Genomic DNA, 22,828 nt, shown 5'->3' on the forward strand with positions numbered 1-22,828 from the left:
ATTTTAGGAAACTTACAGAAAATACATTCAGGAAAGTGGAACTAAAATAAAAATCAAAACATAATGATATGGGAAATTAAGAATTAGAAGAGAAAGTCAACGCCAGGGGAGGACTAAGATGTAGATAGATACTATTGACCATAGAGGTATAGACAACTTAGCGACAATTGGTTGCATATTTGACTTGAGCTTCCTGTCTGCCATAACTGCAAGGATAATGCAATCAATTGCATGATTCTCATTGTCTATGAGGGGAGAAAATGAAATAATATTTATACTGCTATTTACATATTTTCTTACGTGAGATTTCCTACAGGGGATACCCTGTGTGGATAGTGAAAAGTGTCCTCCATGATAGCAGATTGATAAAATTAGTTGTTGAAGCATCAGGACACACAGTTTGATGATCAAGAAACAGGACAGGATTATATTTAAAAATTGTGTGTATATGTGCATGCTTTTTGTTGCATTTTTTAAAATGAAAAGATGGAATTTTGGAAGTAAGAGACTACAATAGAATTTAAAGGACTTGGGGTAGAATCTTAGAGAATGCCTACAATTAAGGATAACAGAAGAAAAGGATCCAGCAAAGGTCACTGAAATGGAACAAAAAAATGTTAGAGATATAAAATTCTCTAGTATCAGAGAAGGCAGGGAATGAGATTTACAAAGGAATTGCCCATAGCGTGAAATGTAAGGAGATAAAGAGAATGACTACTCACTCTTGGTATTAGCAATTAGAATTTCATTAATGACATTTTGTTGAGTGTGAGACTTTCAATACAGTGGTGGAAGACTGGGAAGGGGAGGGTGCTTATATCATAAACATGGTGGAAATTGAAAAAAGTGTATGTAGACCTATTCTTCCAGGAGGTTTAGAGATGATGGAATTGTTGTTTGGTATGATCGGGGTGGAGGGGACTGCTTAAAAGGGAAGATCCCAGAGGAGGAAGGAGATAGTAAGATGGGGCACAGAAATAGGGGGTCAGAGAGGAAAGAGTTGCTTTCACTGAGCTGAAAGAGGATAAGTTACAGGAACTTACATCAGATGACTTCGGAATTGGTTTAAGATTTGAGGTAATATGCAGAGTGAGGTGAAAGTACGTTGGGATAGGGAATCTATTTAGGTCATCACTTGTTAGGTCAGAATACCATTTTACAACAGACTTTTTGTGGTTATTTAAATGCCATTTTCTGGTTTTAAATATGCCAGTTCTTTGTCTCATTAGAAAGAATTGAGCTTGCCTTGCCCCTTCACAACCATTCAGCACTCACACAGATGTATTTCTTTTTCATTAAAAGACCAAATGGATATATAACAACAAAGTGAAAGAGCTTTATACCAATTGTCTAAATAGAATATTTATGAATAGTACTTTTTAGAAAAGTGCTGGAAAAATGGTTTTTCACTATTTTCCTATAACATTTATAGTAACTTGATGAATAATGAATGGGAATAATTTATAAAAGCTATATTCTTCACTCAAATAGAACATTTGTTTATACTCCTACATAACAGTTACATCATGGCTATATTTCACATAAAGAGCCATATATTTTTAACGTAAATGTTGCTAAATTAGTTTCATTCAACAGAGTCATAGAATCTTGATGTTTTAAGGGACCTCAAAGGACAGGATGTTCTAGGACATCCCTGAGAAGCATGCAGCTACACACTGCTTCACTTCTATTTAAATTGTACATTCAGATGATCATGAGCCATACTAGAATATAGTCTAAGAAATGAACAAGTTGAGTAGCAGGATCAGCACCATTTCCACATCTCAGTGTGCTTTTTATATATGCATACCCGAAAATATGTAGAAATGAATTTTATTTTGTAATTGAATTTTGCAGTACAGCGGGCAGATTGCATTTTTAAAAGACTAACCTTCAGCATTCAGAAAAAAGTAGATGGATGAAAGCATTTCTAAGGAGAAACTCAAGTTTCAGTCAGTATTTTAAATAGACACATCCTGACTCCCTTCACAGATTGCCATTGACCATATGGTAACTGCAGACATGCCTCAAAATAAAACAGCCATATGTAGATTTTCAAATACTGACCTCATCCCTAGAGAGCCATATTTATCTAGAAGAGCATTTCAAACCATATCAAGTAAAATTACGGTTTGTGTCATGTTAGAAAAGTAGGAGAATCTGCCTAATAAAAAACAATCACAAATTAAAACCAAAGATGCCAAGGAAATAAGGTTAGATACCCACAGACATCTAAAAGCTAAGGCATCTGGAGAAATGTCTTTCAAATTCTCCTTGTCTGGTCGTTATATGCAGTAGGATAATACATAGAAGAAGGATTAAAAGCTCTCTTGTGTCTGGTTGTGAACATAGATTGAGTGAAATTGCTTAGGGGATGATTAGTTGGAGTGCTGTTCTCAGGCTCGCAGGCACCGAATGCAAATACTGGTCTACTATACCGGTATTTTTCTGGTTCCTGCCATACAATTTCTTGAGTGGGACATAAGGAATTCACTTCTCTATTTCCTCTAACAATTGTTTTCTGTTGAAATTCTGCCACAGTTTTTCAGAACTCTTAGATTTGTAGGCATGTGCCTATGCATTGCGTAGAAACATGGAAGTAGGAACAGAATTATTGTAGCAGTTAGAAAAAAACGTACTTATATCTTCAGCGATATCTCATTTTCTTCATCCAAGTAGGCGTGGAGAAGAGGTCAGAAAGGGGGATGAGCAACTAAAGGTCTGCAAATAATAAGAGATTCTATAATGGTGATCATTGTAAATATAAAACATCTTTTTTCTGTGTGTGTGTGTGTATGTATACATATATACATATGTACACATATATATTTTATAGATATATACACGTGTGTGTATGTACGTGCACATAAGAGAAAAAGGAACATGTTAACACCCTCATAGTATACAGGCAAGCCCAGTTCTCACAGGCGTTGTGTTATTCTAGCAGATCTCTCATGTCCCAAGTTTTATTTAAATCTGTGGGCTCAGGGATATGCTCTGTGCCTCAAGTTAATAAAATAATATTAATGTTTCTAAATGTTCATTGAGAGTTTTCCTTTTCCTTTGCTTTCCTTTTGATGTAGTAGTATTTTATTGGGTTTCATTGAGTGATGAGTTGTGTTCTAGGTGTAATGCTATCCTTCAGGTTTATCTTAAATTAAAATTGTGATCCTAAAGGAAATTACCCTCATAATGGGCCAGAAACTCTGAAAATTGCACTTTGCCATAAAAAAGGTCACTGATCCTTCCGAACTGATCTTTATAACGCATGAATCAATGTAAACCACGTCTTTTATACAGCTGAGTCCCTCGCTTATGTATCACTGGACCTATAAGTAGATATTTGTGAAAATTTGTCACAACCAGACACAAGAGAGCTTTTAATGCTTCTTCTATGTATTATCCTACTGCATATAACGACCAGGCAAGGAGAATTTGAAAGACATTTCTCCAGATGCCTTAGCTTTTAGATGTCATATTTTTATTTCTGATAAGTTAGAAGATATGCTATTCTGAGCCAGATTTATGAGTAGTTTTTGGAAGTTATTTGAACTTACTCAGAGTTATCAATCTCTCCTACCTTTCCAGGTTACCTCATTTTGTTCTTTTTCAGATTTGCTATGAGTAACAAGATGAGCCTTTAAAAGTAAAAGCTTAAAATTTTATCTTCAGTAAAAGTGATCAATTCCGTATGGAAATCCAATAGCTTTTTTTTAAATTAAAATTAATGTACCAGCTTGTTAATGGACATAAATTTCCTTTTCAGTATTTATTTTAGGTATTGATCTGAGGTTGGGGTATATAGTTAGCTGCTTTAGGCCATAAAATATTTTGGGCAAAAGAAAAGAGATTGTTTTGGTACTGTGTTGTTCCTAGCACATCTTTCTAGAATAAATGAAGCAATGTTTATGCCAGTTAACCGGTCTTCCTATTAAGTTGTATTTGGGAAATACCGTGATTATATTTTGTCATTTGTGTTTTACATTTTCTTGATGGATATTTTCTTCTGAATTTTGTAGATTAAAACAAGAAGACTAAAGGACATATCTAATGAAGTTTGTTGTTGTTGTTTGTGTTTTTTTGTTTTTTTGTTTTTTTTCATTAAAAATCCAGGCTTTTGTTCATCCTTGCTGTGTAGGTCAACCTTTCTGCTAAGGTCTTCGGAAGTGACTGGTGTTTTTTTTGTTAACTCAAAGCAAGCTCAGCAGCTACACTAAACTTTTTTGGAAAGACCTTAATTGCCAAGAGAGCCAGTGTATAAAGCAGCCCTAAGTGAGATTTTATTTATATGCTGATGTAGGATACTTTTGGATTGCAGCCCTGAGCAAAATAGATTCTTGAATCCCTCTTCCACCCTGTGGCCTCCAGGGTCCAGTGCACCAGCTCTCTTGGATTCAGCGACCAATGTTTATAGAGCTCCCTTGCAAGCTTTGTGTGTTGTGTTCATGGCTTAGTACAGACATTTTAAATCTCACATGTCTTAGTGTATCTGAACAAATGGAAGATGCAGTTATTATCCTGTTCCCTTTTTCCACAGCATTTACATTCTGCCATAAGTGTTATTTATTTTTGGAGTTAAACCTTTATAAGTGAAAGATGTGAGTCTTGGAAAAATCCATATTTTGAATCAGCTCTTCATTTCCGTGAACCCAGTACTCTACTTCCTACCCTATTTTGGAGAACTTAGTACTAAATTCTTTTTATAGAATATCTTTATTTCTTATTCTATATTTTATGACTAACGTGGATTTTTTTAAACACATAGGAGACCAAGATCTCTCCTTCCCATCACCTTTTTTTTGTTGTTGTTGCTGCTGGTGGTAATTGGAGAGTGGGCAAAGAGATAAGAGTGTGGGGCAGGAGAACTACTTTAGAATTAGCGAATACATTTACAGCCTCATATGTTTGGTTCATTTTTAAATCTAGTTCTTGGCTATTTTTGGAATAATGATGAGTTTTTGGAAACCATGCTGACAGAAATCAGTCTATCTTCTTCAAGATGTTATATTTCAAGGTACCACCTATGTTTGCAACAATCATGCTTCCAGGATCTGGCAGGACATTTGTAATTTTTCAACATTCTGCCCTACTGTAAAATTATGAGCTATTTAATTCGGCCTGATTTTTATCTTTTTGGTATCTCCATTCATGGTAACTATCAGGTATAAAACCAAATAGAAAAAGAAAGAACACTAAAAAATGCATGAATCCTGATTAGATTTTCATCTTTATTCTCAGTGGTACTTATTTGTTGAATGCTTAAATCTAAAAACAGAAAATGCTAATAGAATATTATTCAAATATTCATATAAAATTTAAATATCCATATGAATACACACTTTTTAAACCAAGGAAAGTATTCCTGTTTAGAGTTATCCTTTATATATCTTAAAAAATGTTCTGATGTAATAGAGATATGGGAATATTTAAATTCTCAGGAGTCTACACATAATCTAAAATGAAGACAGGCAATGGGATAATTCTAATTTTTCTGTGGTTGTATGAATAGTTTGACAGCATATGCCATTGAATTTGATAGAACTGCCATTCATTATAAGTGCCTGTGGCATAGGTATTATTGATTTATCACCCAGTGGTTTATTAGTAATCTGTATAGGAATCTTCTGTTTATTATAAAAGAAATAGAAATTATAAGTGTATCGTTTATTTTTTTATGTTAATGGAGCTCTTTGAATTGTATTTTTGTGGAATCTTAAAAGTAAAGATACTTTATTTGTTTATCTAGAAAGAAAACCCATGTGATTTATTGACAATTTTTCATTTAAAACTTTCTACTTCTATTCATCTATGGAGAAATTCTAGAGAGCCGATAAATGAAATAATAGCTTCATTATTTGAGTTTTGGTGCAATACTTCACATGCATTACCACTTTTAATCATCACCATATAACTGTGAAGTACACGTTATCATATATGTGGCATGTGAGGCTCAGAGAGAGTAAGGAACCTGCCCAAGGTCACACAGCTTCAACATAGCTAAGCTAAATTCAGATCTAGCTGATTTGACTCCCTGATTTGGAGACTCTTGGTCCCTGTGCTATCCAGCATTACTTATGGTTGCAGAATCCTTCAGTAGATGCAAGTCATACATAGTCCTAGATCTTAGTGTGTAATAGAAAATTTGGGTAGGTGAGAGACTTTTTATATCACTAAGAATGACAACTTGTTATGAAAATACTGCAAAAGACCATTAGGTTAAGAGTATATATATTCTTTCACTTAAAAATTGCTTTGTCCAAAGACAGTATTGTTAAGAATATAGTTTAAGAAAACTGTTCACTTATTTTTAAAAAAGGATATCTCCCTTAGCTCAAGAAAGACTGTCTAATGTAGTAATTTTTAATATTTTTTTCCTCAGCAACATACCATATTCCCATGGCTGTTAGGAACTTCAGAGGTCTTGTTTGAGAATTGCTGGGCTAGATGGTGCGTTTTATGATTGCCATCATTTATGTAGATACCTTTAATGAAAGAAATATTTTAGAATTAAGATAAAACCAAAGTTTTGGGGGAAAACCAGGATTTTAGTAGTATAAAGCCCCATTATCATCTCCTCTTATAAATAGGAAAAAAGTCTTTGCTTTAGCAACCTAGAATAATAATGACTGGATTAACACAGTCATTGCATATAGGCCTTAATGTACCATGATCAGCTCATAAGCACGCATCTATAGACAACTAGCCCAACACAACATCTTGGCAAATTGATTGCCTTAGAAGGATCTCAGAATGTATTGGCATAAACGCCAGACTGTGAAGGAATGATTGAGCCACATGGGGTTGAATTTATCAGTAGCAGCAGTCCATTCTTCCAAACAAAACATGTGCCAAGCACCAGCTTGTAATCACAAACATCATCTGCCGCATATTGAAGAGGAAAACAGCATAGATATGCTCAGGATCTTAGTGATGGTTTATAATTAATCACAACATTGTTTAGCAACTCGCAGTGTATTCAGATTGCTTTATTCTTGAGTTCTCAATAACCATTATTTGCTCTGGTTCTTTCTCCTTCCTTCCCTTCCCTCCTTTTCCCTCATATTCATTAAACATATATTTATTGAATTTTTTCTGTTTGCATGACCTTAGGCTAAGTACAGTGGGAAGCAAAATGATAAAGTAGAGATGAAAGCTGAGCCATTCACCCCACCCCATGTAATTCAGTGTGGAAGAAACATCAGCTACCTACCCTGCAAAACAAATTAGCCAGCAGTGAGAGCATAAGAGAGGTATAAAACTGACAGCATGATTCAGATGACAGAATATCCTCTTTTGAGAACAGGGGTGACCTCATAGAACAGGAACATTATGAGAGACAGAGATATAAAAATATGAGGCTTCTTTCTGTAAAACAGGTTGCCCCAAATTGTTGAAGTATATAGCGTATTAGAGAAGAAGTATTGTGAGATAAATCTGGAAAGATAGTCTGGGACAGGTGTGTGCCCTTTATCAGATAGGCCCTAGTGGGTCTGTTACAGAAGATTTTGAGCAGGTAAGTGAAGTAAGTGATCGGTGGTATGCGTTAGGGTGATGGCAGTGTGGAGAGGCTGAACTGATCCAGTGGAGACCATATATAAGGCTTTGTCACTGAATACAGAATGTATTTCTTAGTCAGTGTTAGTGTTCTTCAAAAAACCGAACCAATAGGAGAACTGTGGGGGAGGGGAGAGTGCGGGGAGGAAGATTGATTTATTATAAGGAATGGACCTCACATGGTTATGGAGGCTGAGAAGGTATCATCATCTGCCCACTGCAAGCTGCAGACCCAGGAGAGTGATGGTGTAAGTCGCCGCCTGAGGGCAGAAGACCAATGTGCCAACTCAAATAGGTGGACTGAGAGAACAGACTCTGTTCTCTTTTTGTCTTTTTGTTCTATTTAGACCCTCAGTGGATTGGATGATGTCCTCCCACATTGGGGAGGGCAGTGTGCTTTCCTCAGTGTACCCATTCAGATGTTCATCTTATTCAGAAACACCCTCATAGAAACACCCAGAAATATTGTTTAACTAAATATCTGGTCACTCTGTGACCCAGTCAAGTAGACATATAAAATTAACACCTACTGTATGCCAGGAAGTTTGTTATCTCTAATCCTGATAATGGCCAGTGCCACTACTGTACCCACGTAGCTGAAGAGAAGATAGAGGCTTATTGAGGTTGAGTAACCTGCTGAAAAGCTCCCAGTGGCCAAGCAGTGGAGTTGTAATTTCAGGCCTGGTCTGTGGATTCACTGCCATCCTCTGCCCTGTGCTGTCTCACCTATGAGCTGGCTGAGAGTCCAGCTGGGGCAGCAGAGAGCTGGGGAGCCACAGACAGCACAGATACAAAAACCAAAGAAAAATTTCTGATGTTTTGTGGAAAGAAAAGAGGCACACATACATTCATTTTCATTAGAATTTAGCAACTTGTTGGCTATGGAAAGTAGGAAAAGGGAATGAATAGCCAAATGCCAAGTTTTTAATCTTGATTAATAGCACATAAGGTAAAGAACAAGTTTGAGGTGAGAAATGATGACTTCTGTTTTATATGTACTTGAGCTGGCATGCCTTTTCTGGGTCCTTCCCTAGGCCTGAATCCTTACTTTATATGTACCTCCCTTAGAGCACTTAAGCTATTGTGGAGTAACTTATTTTATTTCTGTGGGTGACTCCCTCCCCACCCCGATATTAGGAGCTCCTCTGAGACTCCTGGTGTTCTTGTACCTAGAGAGTAGGCTCACAGAGTGTGCTTCACGCATGTTATGTAGGCTAGGAGCATTTGGTCACAGAGGCAGGAGGGAACAGTGGAAGTCCAAGGAAGAAGACCTTTTGAAATGCATGTTGTGAAACTATAACTTGGACCCAACTAGAGATGAATGAAAGACTTCCCCAGCAGCACGGAGGGCCTGCTTCACAGACACACTGAATTTATCATGAAACAAGTGTGTCCATTTTCCTAATTATTTGCAAATGATGCTCACCTCCCTGGAGATGGGAATGGTGGAGGGAGTAGAGTAAAATGAATGTTCTGAAACCAGTTAACTCTGGAGTTAAGGCTTGAGACTGTGGCAAGTGAGGCTATGAAAAAGAGAAAAAGAGGAGGTTGAGGGATTAGAGTCTTGAGCACAGACCATGTTTATTACTGTAGCTTCAAAGTGCTTCAGTTCTGTTCTGTTATACTGTTCACAATTGTTGATTTTTTTATGCTAAGGAAAATCAGCTTAAGTATGCATATAAAACTTCCTGTCATTTATGGATGAACAACAAGAAGGTAGCTCAACTCCTAGCTCTACATGCTTACTGGTTTGTCACCTTGGGAAATCACGTGATCCCTTTGTGCTTCCTTTGCTCATTAACACCAAATGCTCTCACCTACTTATGGCTCTTCTGATGATGAAAATTGGCTCATAAGACATGAAGAGCTATTGAAATACTAGAAAACCCATTGGGATTTGAGCAGATGCCTTGAAATCCTCATTGATCTGTTGGTGTCACTGTGGTTGGCACACGTCCTCCCTTCCCGAAGGCCTGTGGAGCGTGAGAACTGCGTCCTCTAGTTGTATCAGGAGAGGACTGTGGTGTTGGGTTCTTACTGAGCTTGTTTGCAGCCCAGTCATGGAGCCCCAAATTGGGGAGCAGGGAGGGTGCTATCTGAAGCCGAGCAGTGATTCTTGTGCTCCCACTGAGGGCCCTGCTTGTCTCCACAGAGCATCTTACCTTTGACAAATAATTTAGTCTGTGAAGACTCAGCAGTGGAGAAGCCGCCTACAGTTTGCATCTTGGAATTCATTAGTCATCATGTGTTCTACTTCTTCTTTAAGTTTTCTTTAGTACATGGCAAAATCCACAAACAAAAACGAAAGGGAAGAATAAGAGCAAGGAAAATCTTGAAGAGATTCCAAGGGTCCTGCATCCTCGACAGTTCTCACTTGATAATCTTGCAGCTGATTTCATCAGTCCAGTTTAATCAAATATTGTTGTTGCATCTAGTCAATAACTCCTTTGTGCCCTTATTTCAGCGAAGGTTATGGTCTTCGAATGTTTGAATTTTCTCCTTCCCAATCATTTCACTGTGTCAGCCCTATTGACATAGTTTATTTATTTGTAAAGGTGTGTGTGTGTGTTTGTGTGTGTTATGTTTTAGTATATCCAGTGAGGTATAATTTACATATAATAAATGGTACATAGTTAAGGTTTATATGTTGGTACATTTTGACAGTTGTGTACACTGTGAAACCCTCACCACTGTCATGATGGTGACCATGTCCTTGCTCCTTCAAAACTTTCTTTTGTGCTCCTTTTTAACTGTTCCCTGTACAAGCAACTGCTAATCTGCTTTCTTTTGTAAAAAAAAAAAGAAAAAAAAAATAATGTGTTTTTGAGAGAGAATGGAGGGGGGGCAGAGAGCAAAAGGAAGAGAGAGAATCCCAAGCCAGTTCTGTACTGTAAGCGCAGAGCCCAGCATGGGGCTCGGTCTCACAAATTTGTGAGATCATGACCTGAGCTGAAATCGGGAGTTGGACACTTAACTGACTGGGCCACCTGGGTGCCCCTGATCTATTTTATTTTCTGTCAAAGCATTGAGACTTGGAGGAAAGTTTTTAACTGCAAACTCATTATTTTAAAATAGCTTATAGTATATTCAGGCTATTTTTTGAGTTAGCTTTGGAAGATTCTGTCTTTTAGAGAATTTGCCTATTACATCTAAGATGTTGAATTTGATGCCGTGAAGTTTTTCATAATACCCCTTTATTATTTTTTAAATATCTGTAGGATCTGTATCGATGACACTTCTCTGATCCATGATAACAACTTGTATGTTCTCTTTCTTTTTTCCTGATTGTTCTGTGTATTATCTTCCTATGGCTGTTGTAAAAAATCACTAAAACTTGGTAGCTTAAAACAGTAGAAATTTATTCTCACTGTCTGGTGGCCTCACATTTGAAATTCGTTTCATTGGGTTAAAATCAAGGTGTTGGCAGGGTCATGCTCCCTCTAGAGGCTCTAAGGGGACAATTTGTTTTTTGCTTTTCCAGCTTCTGGTGGAACTGGCATTTCTTGGCTTATGGCTGCATCAGTCCAGTCTCAGTGTTCATGGCCACATTGCTTTCTCCCATCCTGTCCTGATTCTCCCTTTTCCATGTCAGAATCCTTAACTTAATTACATCTGCAGAGTTCTTTTATGCCATCTAAGGTAACATTAACAAGTTTCAAGGATTAGTTCATATGCATATCTTTTGAGGGGCTATTATTCAGCCTACCACAGTGTGGCTCAAAATTTGTCAATATTATTTATATTACAAAGAACTAACTGGCTTTTGGTTTCATTGATTTTTTTTCCCCTCAACTGTCTTTTTATCTATTTCCTGGATTTCTATTCTACTCTTTATTATTCTTTTTATCTTGTTTATTTTGGGTTTCATTTGTCCCTCTTTTCCTGGTTTTGTAAAGTGGAAGCCATGGTCACTGCTGTAAATTTTCCTCTGTTTTACATTAGCTCCATTCCACAAAATTTCATTTGGTGTGTTTTCATATTCTTTCAGCTCAAATACTTTCTGATTTCCCTTTGTTTCTCTTTTCCATGGAAATGTATTGTTTAGTGACCAATAAGGAGGGAATTTTCCAGTTCAGTTATTGATTTCTGTATTAATTTCTTTATGGTACAAGAACATTCTTTGTGTGACTTAAATACCTTTAAATTAATTAAGACTGGTTTTAGAGGTGAGAATATAATCTATCTTGCTAAGTATTCCATGACATTTACCATTCATTTACTGTTGGAAAGAATGTGTATTCTGCTCTTGGTCAGTAGAATGCTGTTTAAATGTCAGCTAGGGGGCGCCTGGGTGGCGCAGTCGGTTAAGCGTCCGACTTCAGCCAGGTCACGATCTCGCGGTCCGCGAGTTCGAGCCCCGCGTCAGGCTCTGGGCCGATGGCTCGGAGCCTGGAGCCTGTTTCCGATTCTGTGTCTCCCTCTCTCTCTGCCCCTCCCCCGTTCATGCTCTGTCTCTCTCTGTCCCAAAAATAAATAAAAAACGTTGAAAAAAAAATTAAAAAAAAAAAAAAATGTCAGCTCAAGTTTGTTGATCATGTTGTTGAAATCTTCTGTATCTTTGCAAATTTTCAGCCTACTTAATTGTATGAGTTACTGAAAAGAGAATGATGAAATATTTGAGTATGACTTTGGGTTTCTCTATTTCCCCTTGCTGTTGTATCAATTTTTGTTTCATATGTTTTGAAACTCTTATTAAGTGCCTCAACATTTAGGATTGTTATGTCCTCCTGATGAATTAGTCCCTTTGCTGTTACAGGTTGTACTTTCCTGCCTTTTTGCATGTCTGATAATTTTTTATTGTATGCTAGACATTATAAATTTTATCTTACTGTTGAACTTTGTTCTCAGATGCTATTCAATTCCTTGGAAGCAGGGGGGTCTTGATTTTTAAGCTCTTTTGGATGGTACCCAAGCAGTGTTTAATCTGGGTACTTTTGATTACTCTTCCTTACATTCTAGATCTTTCCCTCTGATTGGTACAAACAAGTCCTGGAGTGGAATTCTTTAATCCCTTCCTGCAGCTCTTATTCCTGCCTTGAGTAGTTTCCTCACACATACCCACTCAATGGAGGAATACCCAAGGGGGACTGCAGATCTCCATTGTCCCCTCTCTGTGAATTTCTCTCCACTCTGGCACTCCACTCTGGCACTCCATTCTGGCAAGTCTAGCTGCTTTGGCATCCCTGCATTCTGAGCTGCATCCTTTCAATTCAGGGAGACCACCAGGGTCTGCCTAGCTTCCCCTCTTTGTATTGTGTCCTGGAAAATTTTTTTGAGGCATTAAGCTTGGGCAGTCTTTGTTGGGTTCACTTCTTTTGTTCACTGAATCTCAGAGGTCACTATCCTTTGTTGCCTGTTACCCATTATCATGAGAACTATTGTCCAATACATTTTTCATGACTTTTAGTTGGTTTCAAGTTGAAGGCAAATCTGGTAACCATCACTCCCATCTTGTGTGGAAGTGGAAATCAGGAGCTGGATTTTATTCAGAGTGAGTTCTAGTGCATTTTTAATTACACCTGGAGAAACATCTGTAGGCTTGGCTCATAGACAGCCATTAACAGGAATGGCTACACTTGTAGGACTGTCCTTTTCATCCTTGCCACTGGAGTATCTGCCACACTTGGACAGCCATTGTGAATATTAGTATGAGGTGTTCAGAATGGAGGAAAAGATGAACCTATGTTTGGTTCTTTCATCTGGTGTTTTAGTGTATGTTATATTTTGAGTCCAGTAGGGTTTATTGTGTGGGAATTTGTGTCCAAAGACAAATAACTTTTTAAAAATTGTAAAATGTTTGTATACACTAAATGTTTTTAATTATAAAAATCAAATATAATAAGTAGAGCATGACATTTTAAATTTTCACTTACAAACATTCAACCAATTAATATGTTTGATCTTTTTCTTCTGCTTCATATCTTCTGTGATACAAAAATTAATGATAGTTTGCATTTAAGTCAATTTTACTGCCTAATAAAGCTGGTTTATAATTTTAATGAAAGGAAATTCTTTCCTTTTATTTATGCATAATCAGATGTGCACTACCGTGACCAGAATTTATCTGTATATTAAAGCCATTCTAATAACAGAACAGCTATTGTTTATTTTTAGCAGGAAATCAAAACCAAAAAAAAGCTAAAAAACTCAGAATTTTAAAAACTAGGAAATAAATATGTGACATTTATACAATAGTATATATCTTGTTATTTATACAAGTCAAACTTTAATCCTAATTTGTCCTAATTTTCTCTTTATTTTTCTGTCTCCTAAAATCATTATTACCTAGTCTGTCCATCAAATCATGGAACAGTTTAATAGTGAAAGTAGGCACAGCTGCCCACAGATTATAATAGATTCCTGGCAAAACACCGGTTTCTCATCTATGGAGGTTTAGTACTAAAAGCTGAAAAAGGGGTTTTGTTTTTGTGTTGTCGTCATTGTTTTAAATTTTCCATGGTACACAAAGTAAGTGATAATATTTTTCACTTATTTTTTTTTTATTTATGGAAATTGGTATATCATTTTATGATGCCGTGTGTTTTTCATGTTGTGACTCATTTACAGATAGCTGAATTTGCAGGCGAACCTGCTACCTTTCAGTCAACTGATCCAGATGTATTTCAGTATTGTCACAGTAAAGCTTTGAAAATCTACCTATTTCAGCTTTTCTGATACACTAGGTTTAAAACTGCTTTACTTTAAACTAAAACATTTGACATTAAAATACTTTCACCCTCCTTTCTAAAGGGGTTGTCACTGCATTAAGCTTTGAATGACCATAAATGCTTCTCTGTCCGTATCCTGTCTTACCATTTCAGGACAAAATCATTTGCAGTAAATCAAGTTTTTCATGTGGTTTTAATCACATGCATGTAGAGATGAATATTCTCACTCCGATAATGTTCAGTTCTAATTAATACCCTGGCTCAACATCCCATGTTAACTTTTATTGCCAAGACAACAGCATATTTTATTCCATTTTTGTGAACTGGGATATTAGATTTCCTAAAGGTTGCTGAAATGGTAAAATTTCCTTGGATTTTGAACTTGACTTGGTTTAGGGTTTACTAATGAAACTTGGCCTCCAGGAAGAATTCCTCTAATTAAGCAATTAACATTCCAGTGATCCTAGGCCATCTCTTCTAACAGTGGGAATACCATAGGTCCTGGGAGTCAACCCTGGCCCCATGAGGACACTGTATAGAATGCCTCTTCAAGCTCAGGTAAAGGTGTGCTTGAAGTACTTCTGGGACTAGAAGGGGCAGTTTTAATAATTATGCCCAGACCATAGATGTCAATAAGGTTAGTTATCTTACATATGACCTCTGTGGTTCATATCTGCAGCTTTCCAAAATTGATCTAGTGTTCTGACATAGAGACCAAGGCATCTGTGCCATTTTGAAAGCCCATTTGTATTTTAAAAAGATCACTGAATGCCCGTTAGGGAACTATTCAAAATCTAGAAAAAAATATATTTATATATATTTATTTATACCCCTATGTAATTTTTTTCTTTTATTATCTTTTGGGTAGCATTTATTAATAGTATACACCATATAAACCATAACCAAGTCTGATACCTTGCCCAAATTTCTTAACTTTAATTGAATAGGTTGGAAAGAATTTTGTTACTTAAGTCAGATAAATTGGAATGAATTCTGTTCCTTGTTTAATTGTTTTTAATGAATGCCATTCTTTTGGTTGATTAAAGCAATTTGCCAGTGACTTTGTAAGTAGTCCCACATTGAATGGATTTTAAATAATAATTGCCAAGAAAGTGGAAAAATGAAGAGTAGTTAATGCAGTTTGTAGGGATTTAAGGAAGAATAATTACTGACGGTTCCAATTATGTAGGTCTTCCTAGAACCCATTAATTGCTTTAACTTCAGTTGTTCCTTGTTGCTTTTACAGTTTAAACTCAAATATATACTAAATCTGTTTTAGAAAATACATCGTGCCCAGATTTCTGTAAAAGTATATACATTCTATTTTATAATGCCCAGTTATGTTGACTTCACAGAGATTTGGGGAAATTAATCCTAATGGGAACAATGACTGTGGGAGCTGAAAATAATAGATGTGTCCTTCTTTTTCTTTCTTTTTTAAAAAAGCTGGACCTGTGATCTGCAGAATGCTGAGTTATCCCCCAACTCGCCGAGCTTTAATTGTGGGTTGTGGTCTGCAAATGTTCCAACAGCTCTCAGGCATTAACACCATCATGTATGTATTTCTTTCCTGGCTTTTTACTGAAAAGGAATTGTGAAGGAATTATTTTACATGGAAAAAAAAAAAAAGAATAGGACTTTTGGTGTTTTGTTGTATTAATTGTGTAGGATCCTCCTTTTGGAAGATACTTTGCAATTTTTAATCCTGTCGATGTGTGGTTTAGAAGGAGGTGATTTATATTGTTATATTTTATTGCCTTATTTGATATCATAAATTTTTTCTTGTACATCATCTGGTACTTCCTTATATTCTAAGCTAATGAATGTATCATTTTCATAAGCCATTACTTGATGCTGGTTAGAAAGTGAAACAAAAGGGAATCACCTGGCCTTGCCAGGGATTAATGGGCACTCAGATAACTAGTTCGTTTCTTTTGGGGGCAGTTACAATACAATGTGATGAAAACATTAATAGAAGATGTTTATTACCATCAGAATGGGAAGACACAAAAGTTTCATATTGTCTGGTTTCAGATTAATCCCCAAAGTTGTATGGGTTTGGGAGGTGGAGCAGGATGAATAGGTTGTAGCATATTTCATTCGTTCAACATTAAACACATTTTTTAATGGCCTATTTTATACGAGACACACAGGAATGAGTAAAGTAGACATGAATAAATTCACAGTTTAATATAGAATTTCAAATTGTGATAAGGGCTGGGCAGGACTATTCCAGTCCTCCACAGAAAAGACTTTTAAGATCCTAGGTAATACAACATGGGTTAGAGGAAAGTCATGAGTTTTGCCGAGAAATTAGTTGTTGGGTGAAAACCTGCTACATCTTGGAAAATTCTCCCCCACGACCTATTGGCTAAAATTACTCACCAAAAAATGCAAGTCATGTAAAATTCAAATTTACTTGGTAAACCATTTGTATTTAGGACTCTTGATATTTTCCTTTGAAGTTCCTTGGGACTATGTTTGTTTTCTGGGTGAGGTGCACCACAGTGGTTCTGTGTCTGCCATCCTAAGTGTGGTGATGGAACAGAATTGTAATGAGGCTCATACTTTCAAGTAATGCAGTGCAGTGATATCCTATGTGAATGTCTATTTTATCAACCTAACTTAAAATATATTCTCTGTTTCTGTTGTTTGTTCTGCCCTTTTCTAGGCATTTAAATTTGACACAGTAAATTTTTGTTCTGCTTTATTGTATTCCTATAAAACATCATCAACAGAGCCAACTCTTATTGATGGGTAGCGGCTGAGGCCAGTGTGTTCCTAGTTGAAATGGCTGTCATAGTCCATTCACAGATATCTAGTGTAAACCATGCTGATTAAGGTTTTTAATTTTTTAAAGTTTATTTTATTTTGAGAGAGAGTGAGATAGTAAGTGGGGGAGGGGCAGAGAGAGAGGGAGACAGAATCCCAAGCAAGCTCCGTGCTGCCGGGATAGAGCCCCATGTAGGGCTCCAACTCACGAATCATGAGCATGCCCTGAGCCGAAATCAAGAGTAGAATGCTTAACTGGCTGAGCCATCCAGGCACCCCAGGGTTTTCAGATTTTAATAAGGCATTTATTTCTCCAAATACTCAGTCTTTTCACAGTGAGATCAAGTGATACGAGTCTAAGAATCCTGACAGTCCTTAAAATTTATGGTAGTCATTATGTGCTTTGCTTATCACAAACTGTACATAATAGAGGTGGCATTGTCAAACAGCTTTTGCTTGCAGTTGAGTATTAATCCTGGAAAGTAGGAAGAATAAAATAAGGTAAATGATGGCTCAATTTAGATTGCTTCTACGTGATGCAAAACAGATGGCCAACTCCCTGAAGAAATTAATACGACATTTTAATGTCTGGAGGTTAGAGGGTTAGACACTTAAATGAAAGATGCCTGAGATAAATAACTGCTGGTTATTCATAATACACAGTTTCAAACATTCATATTTTAAGCCCATAAAACTTAATGCAAATCTTTCATTATAACAGACTGCACTACTGTCATCATCTGGATGGAAGATGACTAATCTGGGAGTCATTCCTATAGTGTGTTATCCTTTACTCTTTCTAGTCTGTATTGGTGCGTGTGTCTTTCTCCATTCTTAAGATTCAGTAAATACTATCGTAAGTTTTGTTGCTTCTAATTTAAAATAATTTCTTAACTGGAATCTAGTAGTTTATGTTTTGTTTTTAGTAGAAAATATTAATTATGTATTTTTCTTATTTTAAAAAATGTCATTTTGTTAATTTGGAGTTCTGTTTTTATGGATATTCCGTTATGTGTATTTCATTACTTTTTCTTTCCAGCTTTTTTCCTGCTAAGTGGAAAATAAAGTAGGCAGTGCTCTTCAGTATTCACAGCCCAAACCTAATAATCTGTAGACGTTGAAATCTTTTTACAAAGTCTGTCTTTCACCTGGACGTTTGTGTGAAACTGAAATATGAGGTATTTTGTATTCTATCTCTCACCAAGAAAAGTTCATAGGAAGATCATATGGAAAGATACTGAAAGATAAATCATTCTTCCAGTTGCATTATATATCTTCCCATGTTTAGTTTTGTCTGTTTTCCCTCATAGAATTTTTGTTTCTATCTCCTTGACCTATTTAGTATCCTACCTCAATCAAGGAAATAGATTTTCTTCTTATAATATTTAATTTTCACATCCTCTCCAATGAAAAAAAAATATTTTGTGTGTGTGTATGTCTAAGTATTTGTTATTCGTATAACTCACATTTATATCCTAACCTATACCTTATCTGCTATCCTATCAAACAGTGAGCTTCTGAGTTCTTAAAAGCATTACATACTCTAGACACTACATTAAACTCTTAGAAGAAGCAATTTTCTAATAAGACTTTAATCACTTAATTTCAAAACATGTTGAATAGATTATTTTCTTTTCACAGTAGAGAAAGAACAGAGTACATGGAGTACTAGCTTTCCTAATATAAAAGTGTTGATATTATTGCACTATATCTCACAGACCAATAAAATATTTCCACATGTGTTAAAAAGGAGAGGAGTAATAGATGAAGTTGATGATGATTAATGTGGAGGAAACTTTCTTAAGAAACTCTCATTGTGATCTCTTCTAAGCTCTACTTACAAAGTCAAGAAAATTTCCATTTCCTATCTAACAAATTTTATCTGATGACTACTGATACTTGAACCCTTCCCACATTGTTATTACTACAGCCAAAATGTGTGTATATGTGGGAGGGAAAGAAGGAGAAAAAGTAAGAAAAATAAGGAAAACACCTGGCTGTTTAGAGGTTTGATAGCATGTTGCTTCTTTTGAGCAATTTATAAGCTGTATCTTGATACATTCTTATGAACATGTAATCAGTCCATCTTAGACGGGTGGGAGTTAACAGATTTTTACCTGGGAAGACCACCAAGTGGTTAAATGGCTCACTTTAAGGTTACACAGAAGATCAGTAGTAAAGAGGAGAAGGAAATCCAGAAATTTAAGCTTCTGAGTCAGCTTCAGGTAAAAACGATTGTGAGAGAAAGATTTCTTTTGGGTACTCTGTGCCAGTACTCTACTTTTAACCTATTCTTCTTTTAGATTAAGGTTCCAAGATTTCTCTCTTCCTACTCTTCCCTGTTCTACTAACTCAAAGTGGGAGTGGGAAATAGGCATTTATATTGGTTGGGCAGTGATTCTTACCTCTGTAGCTGCATTCCCTTAATCCCCAGGTGATCTCTTCTTCTCTCATATTTACAAGAGATAATAAAGGATTTTGGAAAATATGCCCTTATAGTAATAATGTTAAGGGCTATCCTTCACTGAACACTAAATACCAGATATTCCTGTAGCATGCATTAACTCACTTAAATATACACAGAAAATGAAAAAAATTAGGACAAAACTGCTAGCCCCTCTAATGGTATAATTATGTATTATGATCATGATAATAAACGTTTTTACCATGTTACATGTGTAACACTATAAAGTATTTTTATAGACACGATCTTTCCAGATGTTCATAAAAATCCTGTCAAGTAGAGCCAGTTCTTCTGTTTATTCTGTAGCTGAGGCTAGGGCTTAACAAGTTAAATGACTTATTCATTGTCATCCAGTTAATAAGTTTTAGCAGTGAGGGTGGAACCCTGATTTTCTGACTCCAGATCACATGTGAACCACTCTAGTTTTAGAACACCTGAAATGCCCAGAGCTGACTGTTTAAAGCTTGTTTGGGGGTAATATAAGGTAAGAAATCAAAGTTAGTGGAACTCAGTACCATCCAAGGATTAAAAAAGAATGTGGAATGATTGTGTGTATCCATCTTCAAGAATCATAAAGCTCATTACATTCTTTAATCTCCTGGTACCCAGTTAAGTAAAGCCTTTGCTTTCTACCCTTGTCTAGAGTTCCTGGACAAGCCAGCCCAATTGATGACTGGGTGAGGCATTTATATTTGTTAATCATTTTCATTAATTTCATAAGGGCAGTATTTCTGTATCTGTTCCATTCTCATATTTTATCCTCGACAAACTCTCCTAGTATAAAAAATGATCATGCAGTCAGGAAACATGGCACAGCAAGCAGGCATGGGCAGATGGTGGTAAATGTAGAGACAAATAAAAGTGACAAGAAATAAGAGGAAAACAATAAGGATTTATGCATTCTCCTGTTGTAAATCGGAGCCAGAGGTGAGGTTTTGCTCTCGGAGATCTTCAGCAGGCAGGATGCATGGACCAAAGCATCTGCTCACTAATGTGAACATTCTTCTCTCTCCACCACCTCAGTAGGACTCTGAACATAATCCAGAAAAGCTGTTGAATGATAACATGCTTACCCCATTGAAATGCTTCAGGATGAGTGTATTTGTAGTCAGTTGTGTTCATTAGATGAAAGTGATTAAACAGATGAGAAATAGTGAAGGTTCAGGGTTCACTCCTTTGCAAGATGAGTTTAATGTGTTGGGAAGAATATTGGCCCAGGAATCAGGAGAGAATTAGTTTCAAAATCTGTCTCCACAGTGGGACTTTAGGCATGCCAGTTACTTGCCTTCATTCTAATTACCTGTCAAGTGAAGTAGATGAGCTTTAATGTACATTTGATGAGGAAAAATGGGGTTTCAAAAATGGAAGCTAAAACATTTGTGTTTGAAACACTTTAAACCTTTCTTGTTTGGAAAGTTATCAGACTGCAGGAGATCAGTTTTAATCTAAAAAGAGAAAATGTATTTGGTAGACATAATTTTTGAAAGATTGGTTAAATGCTTGTTATTGTCCTAGATACTTAACACCTTATTGTTAAGACCACACTTGTATTTCCAAAGCATATCTTTTTTAGAAGCACGATCTTGGTTATAGTTGACAGTGCTTTGCCCCAAGATTGTGTAGCAAGCCTGATGTGCGAGAACATGGCTTCCATAATGTTGTAAGGGTAGGCTCAAGCTGAGTGAACTTCACTGGCCTCTCAAATAATGTACAAGGGAAAGGATGCAACTTCCACCTTTTGAGTCTAAGGCCATTTTTCATGACAGATCACTGTCACTGTCTTAATGTGCAAAACAAAGCATTCTCATGAGAGAAGCTCTAAACCCTCTAAACAGAAGGGCTTTCTAGTGTGTCTGTTTGCTTTCCATTTCCCTCTGTATATGTTGCACACCTGTCTTAGTTTGAGTTCTCCAAAACTCAGGCTCTAAGATCAAGAATTGGATGCAGGTGATTTTGGGGGGGGGGGGGGATGCTACCAAGAAGCATGAGTAAGAGAGCAGGGAAAGTGTGGTAGGGTCTGGGATGCAGTGAAGCATCTCAGCTGATCTCAGTAAGCAGAGTTCAAATCCTGCTGAGGAATAGGGTAGAATGTGATTCAACACTATTTCAGGAATACTTCTTCACCATCCCCAGTCCCTCAAGGCAGTGTCATGCCTACAGTCATTCTTTGGTTCCCTGAGCAATCTCTCCGGGAGCCAGAGTTCTCAGGACCTAAGAAGAGAGACACAGTTTAACTAGAAATTGCCATATTCTAGAGTGAGTTTCCATAACTAGAGGACATTCAGAGAGGGGCCAAGAGCATATGGGGCAGGGCATTAAAAGCATCTGTTTAAAATCTTGCTGTGTCGGGGCGCCTGGGTGGCTCAGTCGGTTAAGCGGCCGACTTCGGCTCAGGTCACGATCTCGCGGTCTGTGAGTTCGAGCCCCGCATCGGGCTCTGTGCTGACGGTCAGAGCCTGGAGCCTGTTTCGGATTCTGTGTCTCCCTCTCTCTGACCCTCCCCCGTTCATGCTCTGTCTCTCTCTGTCTCAAAAATAAATAAACGTTAAAAAAAATAAAATAAAATCTTGCTGTGTCTTCAAATATGTATAAAAACAAGTTCACACAATATAGATATGGACTTTCTTAGTGTCTTTCCACGGTTATAGCAAATTTATTTTTAGTGAAAAAAATTAACTAACCATACAAAAAGTAAGTAATAAAACAAAAGTTTCATAAGAAATGATGAAAATATATTTCCTTGAATATTATTATTTTTTGGAGGTTTTTTATATAATTCATGAATAATTTTGTCTCGTGATAGGAATCTTAAAACTAAAGTATTCATTTATTCCTTCAACCAACATTTCCTATATTATTGATAGAGCTTCAAACATAATTATTGTCGGGGCGCCTGGGTGGCACAGTCGGTTAAGCGTCCGACTTCAGCCAGGTCACGATCTCGCGGTCCGTGAGTTCGAGCCCCGCGTCAGGCTCTGGGCTGATGGCTCGGAGCCTGGAGCCTGTTTCCGATTCTGTGTCTCCCTCTCTCTCTGCCCCTCCCCCGTTCATGCTCTGTCTCTCTCTGTCCCAAAAATAAATTAAAAAAAAAAAAAAGTTGAAAAAAAACATAATTATTGTCATTGAGAAATCTTTATTCTACCAGCAATTAGACACAAATACTTACCACGCAGCATTATAAAAGCCACGTTAATATGTTGTTAGGAACACTGTATATGGAAAGACTAGTTTTACCTGGAACATGAAGAGGACATATATAAGTGATTTTTTTTGATACGTTTTTAAAATTTCTTTACATGCATTTGTTTTCTGGCCAGAAACGTGATGTATCAAATATGAACACAACGTTTGGTGTTCGATCTGAATTTGA

The 22,828-nt window shown here is 36.7% G+C and overlaps 1 protein-coding gene and 1 pseudogene across 1 annotated transcript in view; one reads left to right on the forward strand and one right to left on the reverse strand.

Moving 5' to 3' along the window:
* LOC131483708 (small ribosomal subunit protein eS1-like) overlaps positions 1 to 9,777 on the reverse strand; it is a 43,425-nt pseudogene extending 33,648 nt beyond the window's left edge.
* The window catches only part of SLC2A13 (solute carrier family 2 member 13), a 378,958-nt gene that overhangs the window by 142,771 nt on the left and 213,359 nt on the right, over positions 1 to 22,828 (forward strand). The window contains exon 4 of the mRNA XM_058743107.1: positions 15,669 to 15,777. Within this exon, the coding sequence (XP_058599090.1) occupies positions 15,669 to 15,777 (109 nt within the window). The remainder of the gene's footprint in view (positions 1 to 15,668; positions 15,778 to 22,828) is intronic.

The sequence above is a fragment of the Neofelis nebulosa genome, chromosome 8, assembly GCF_028018385.1.
Source record: "Neofelis nebulosa isolate mNeoNeb1 chromosome 8, mNeoNeb1.pri, whole genome shotgun sequence".
Classification (NCBI taxonomy): domain Eukaryota; kingdom Metazoa; phylum Chordata; class Mammalia; order Carnivora; family Felidae; genus Neofelis; species Neofelis nebulosa.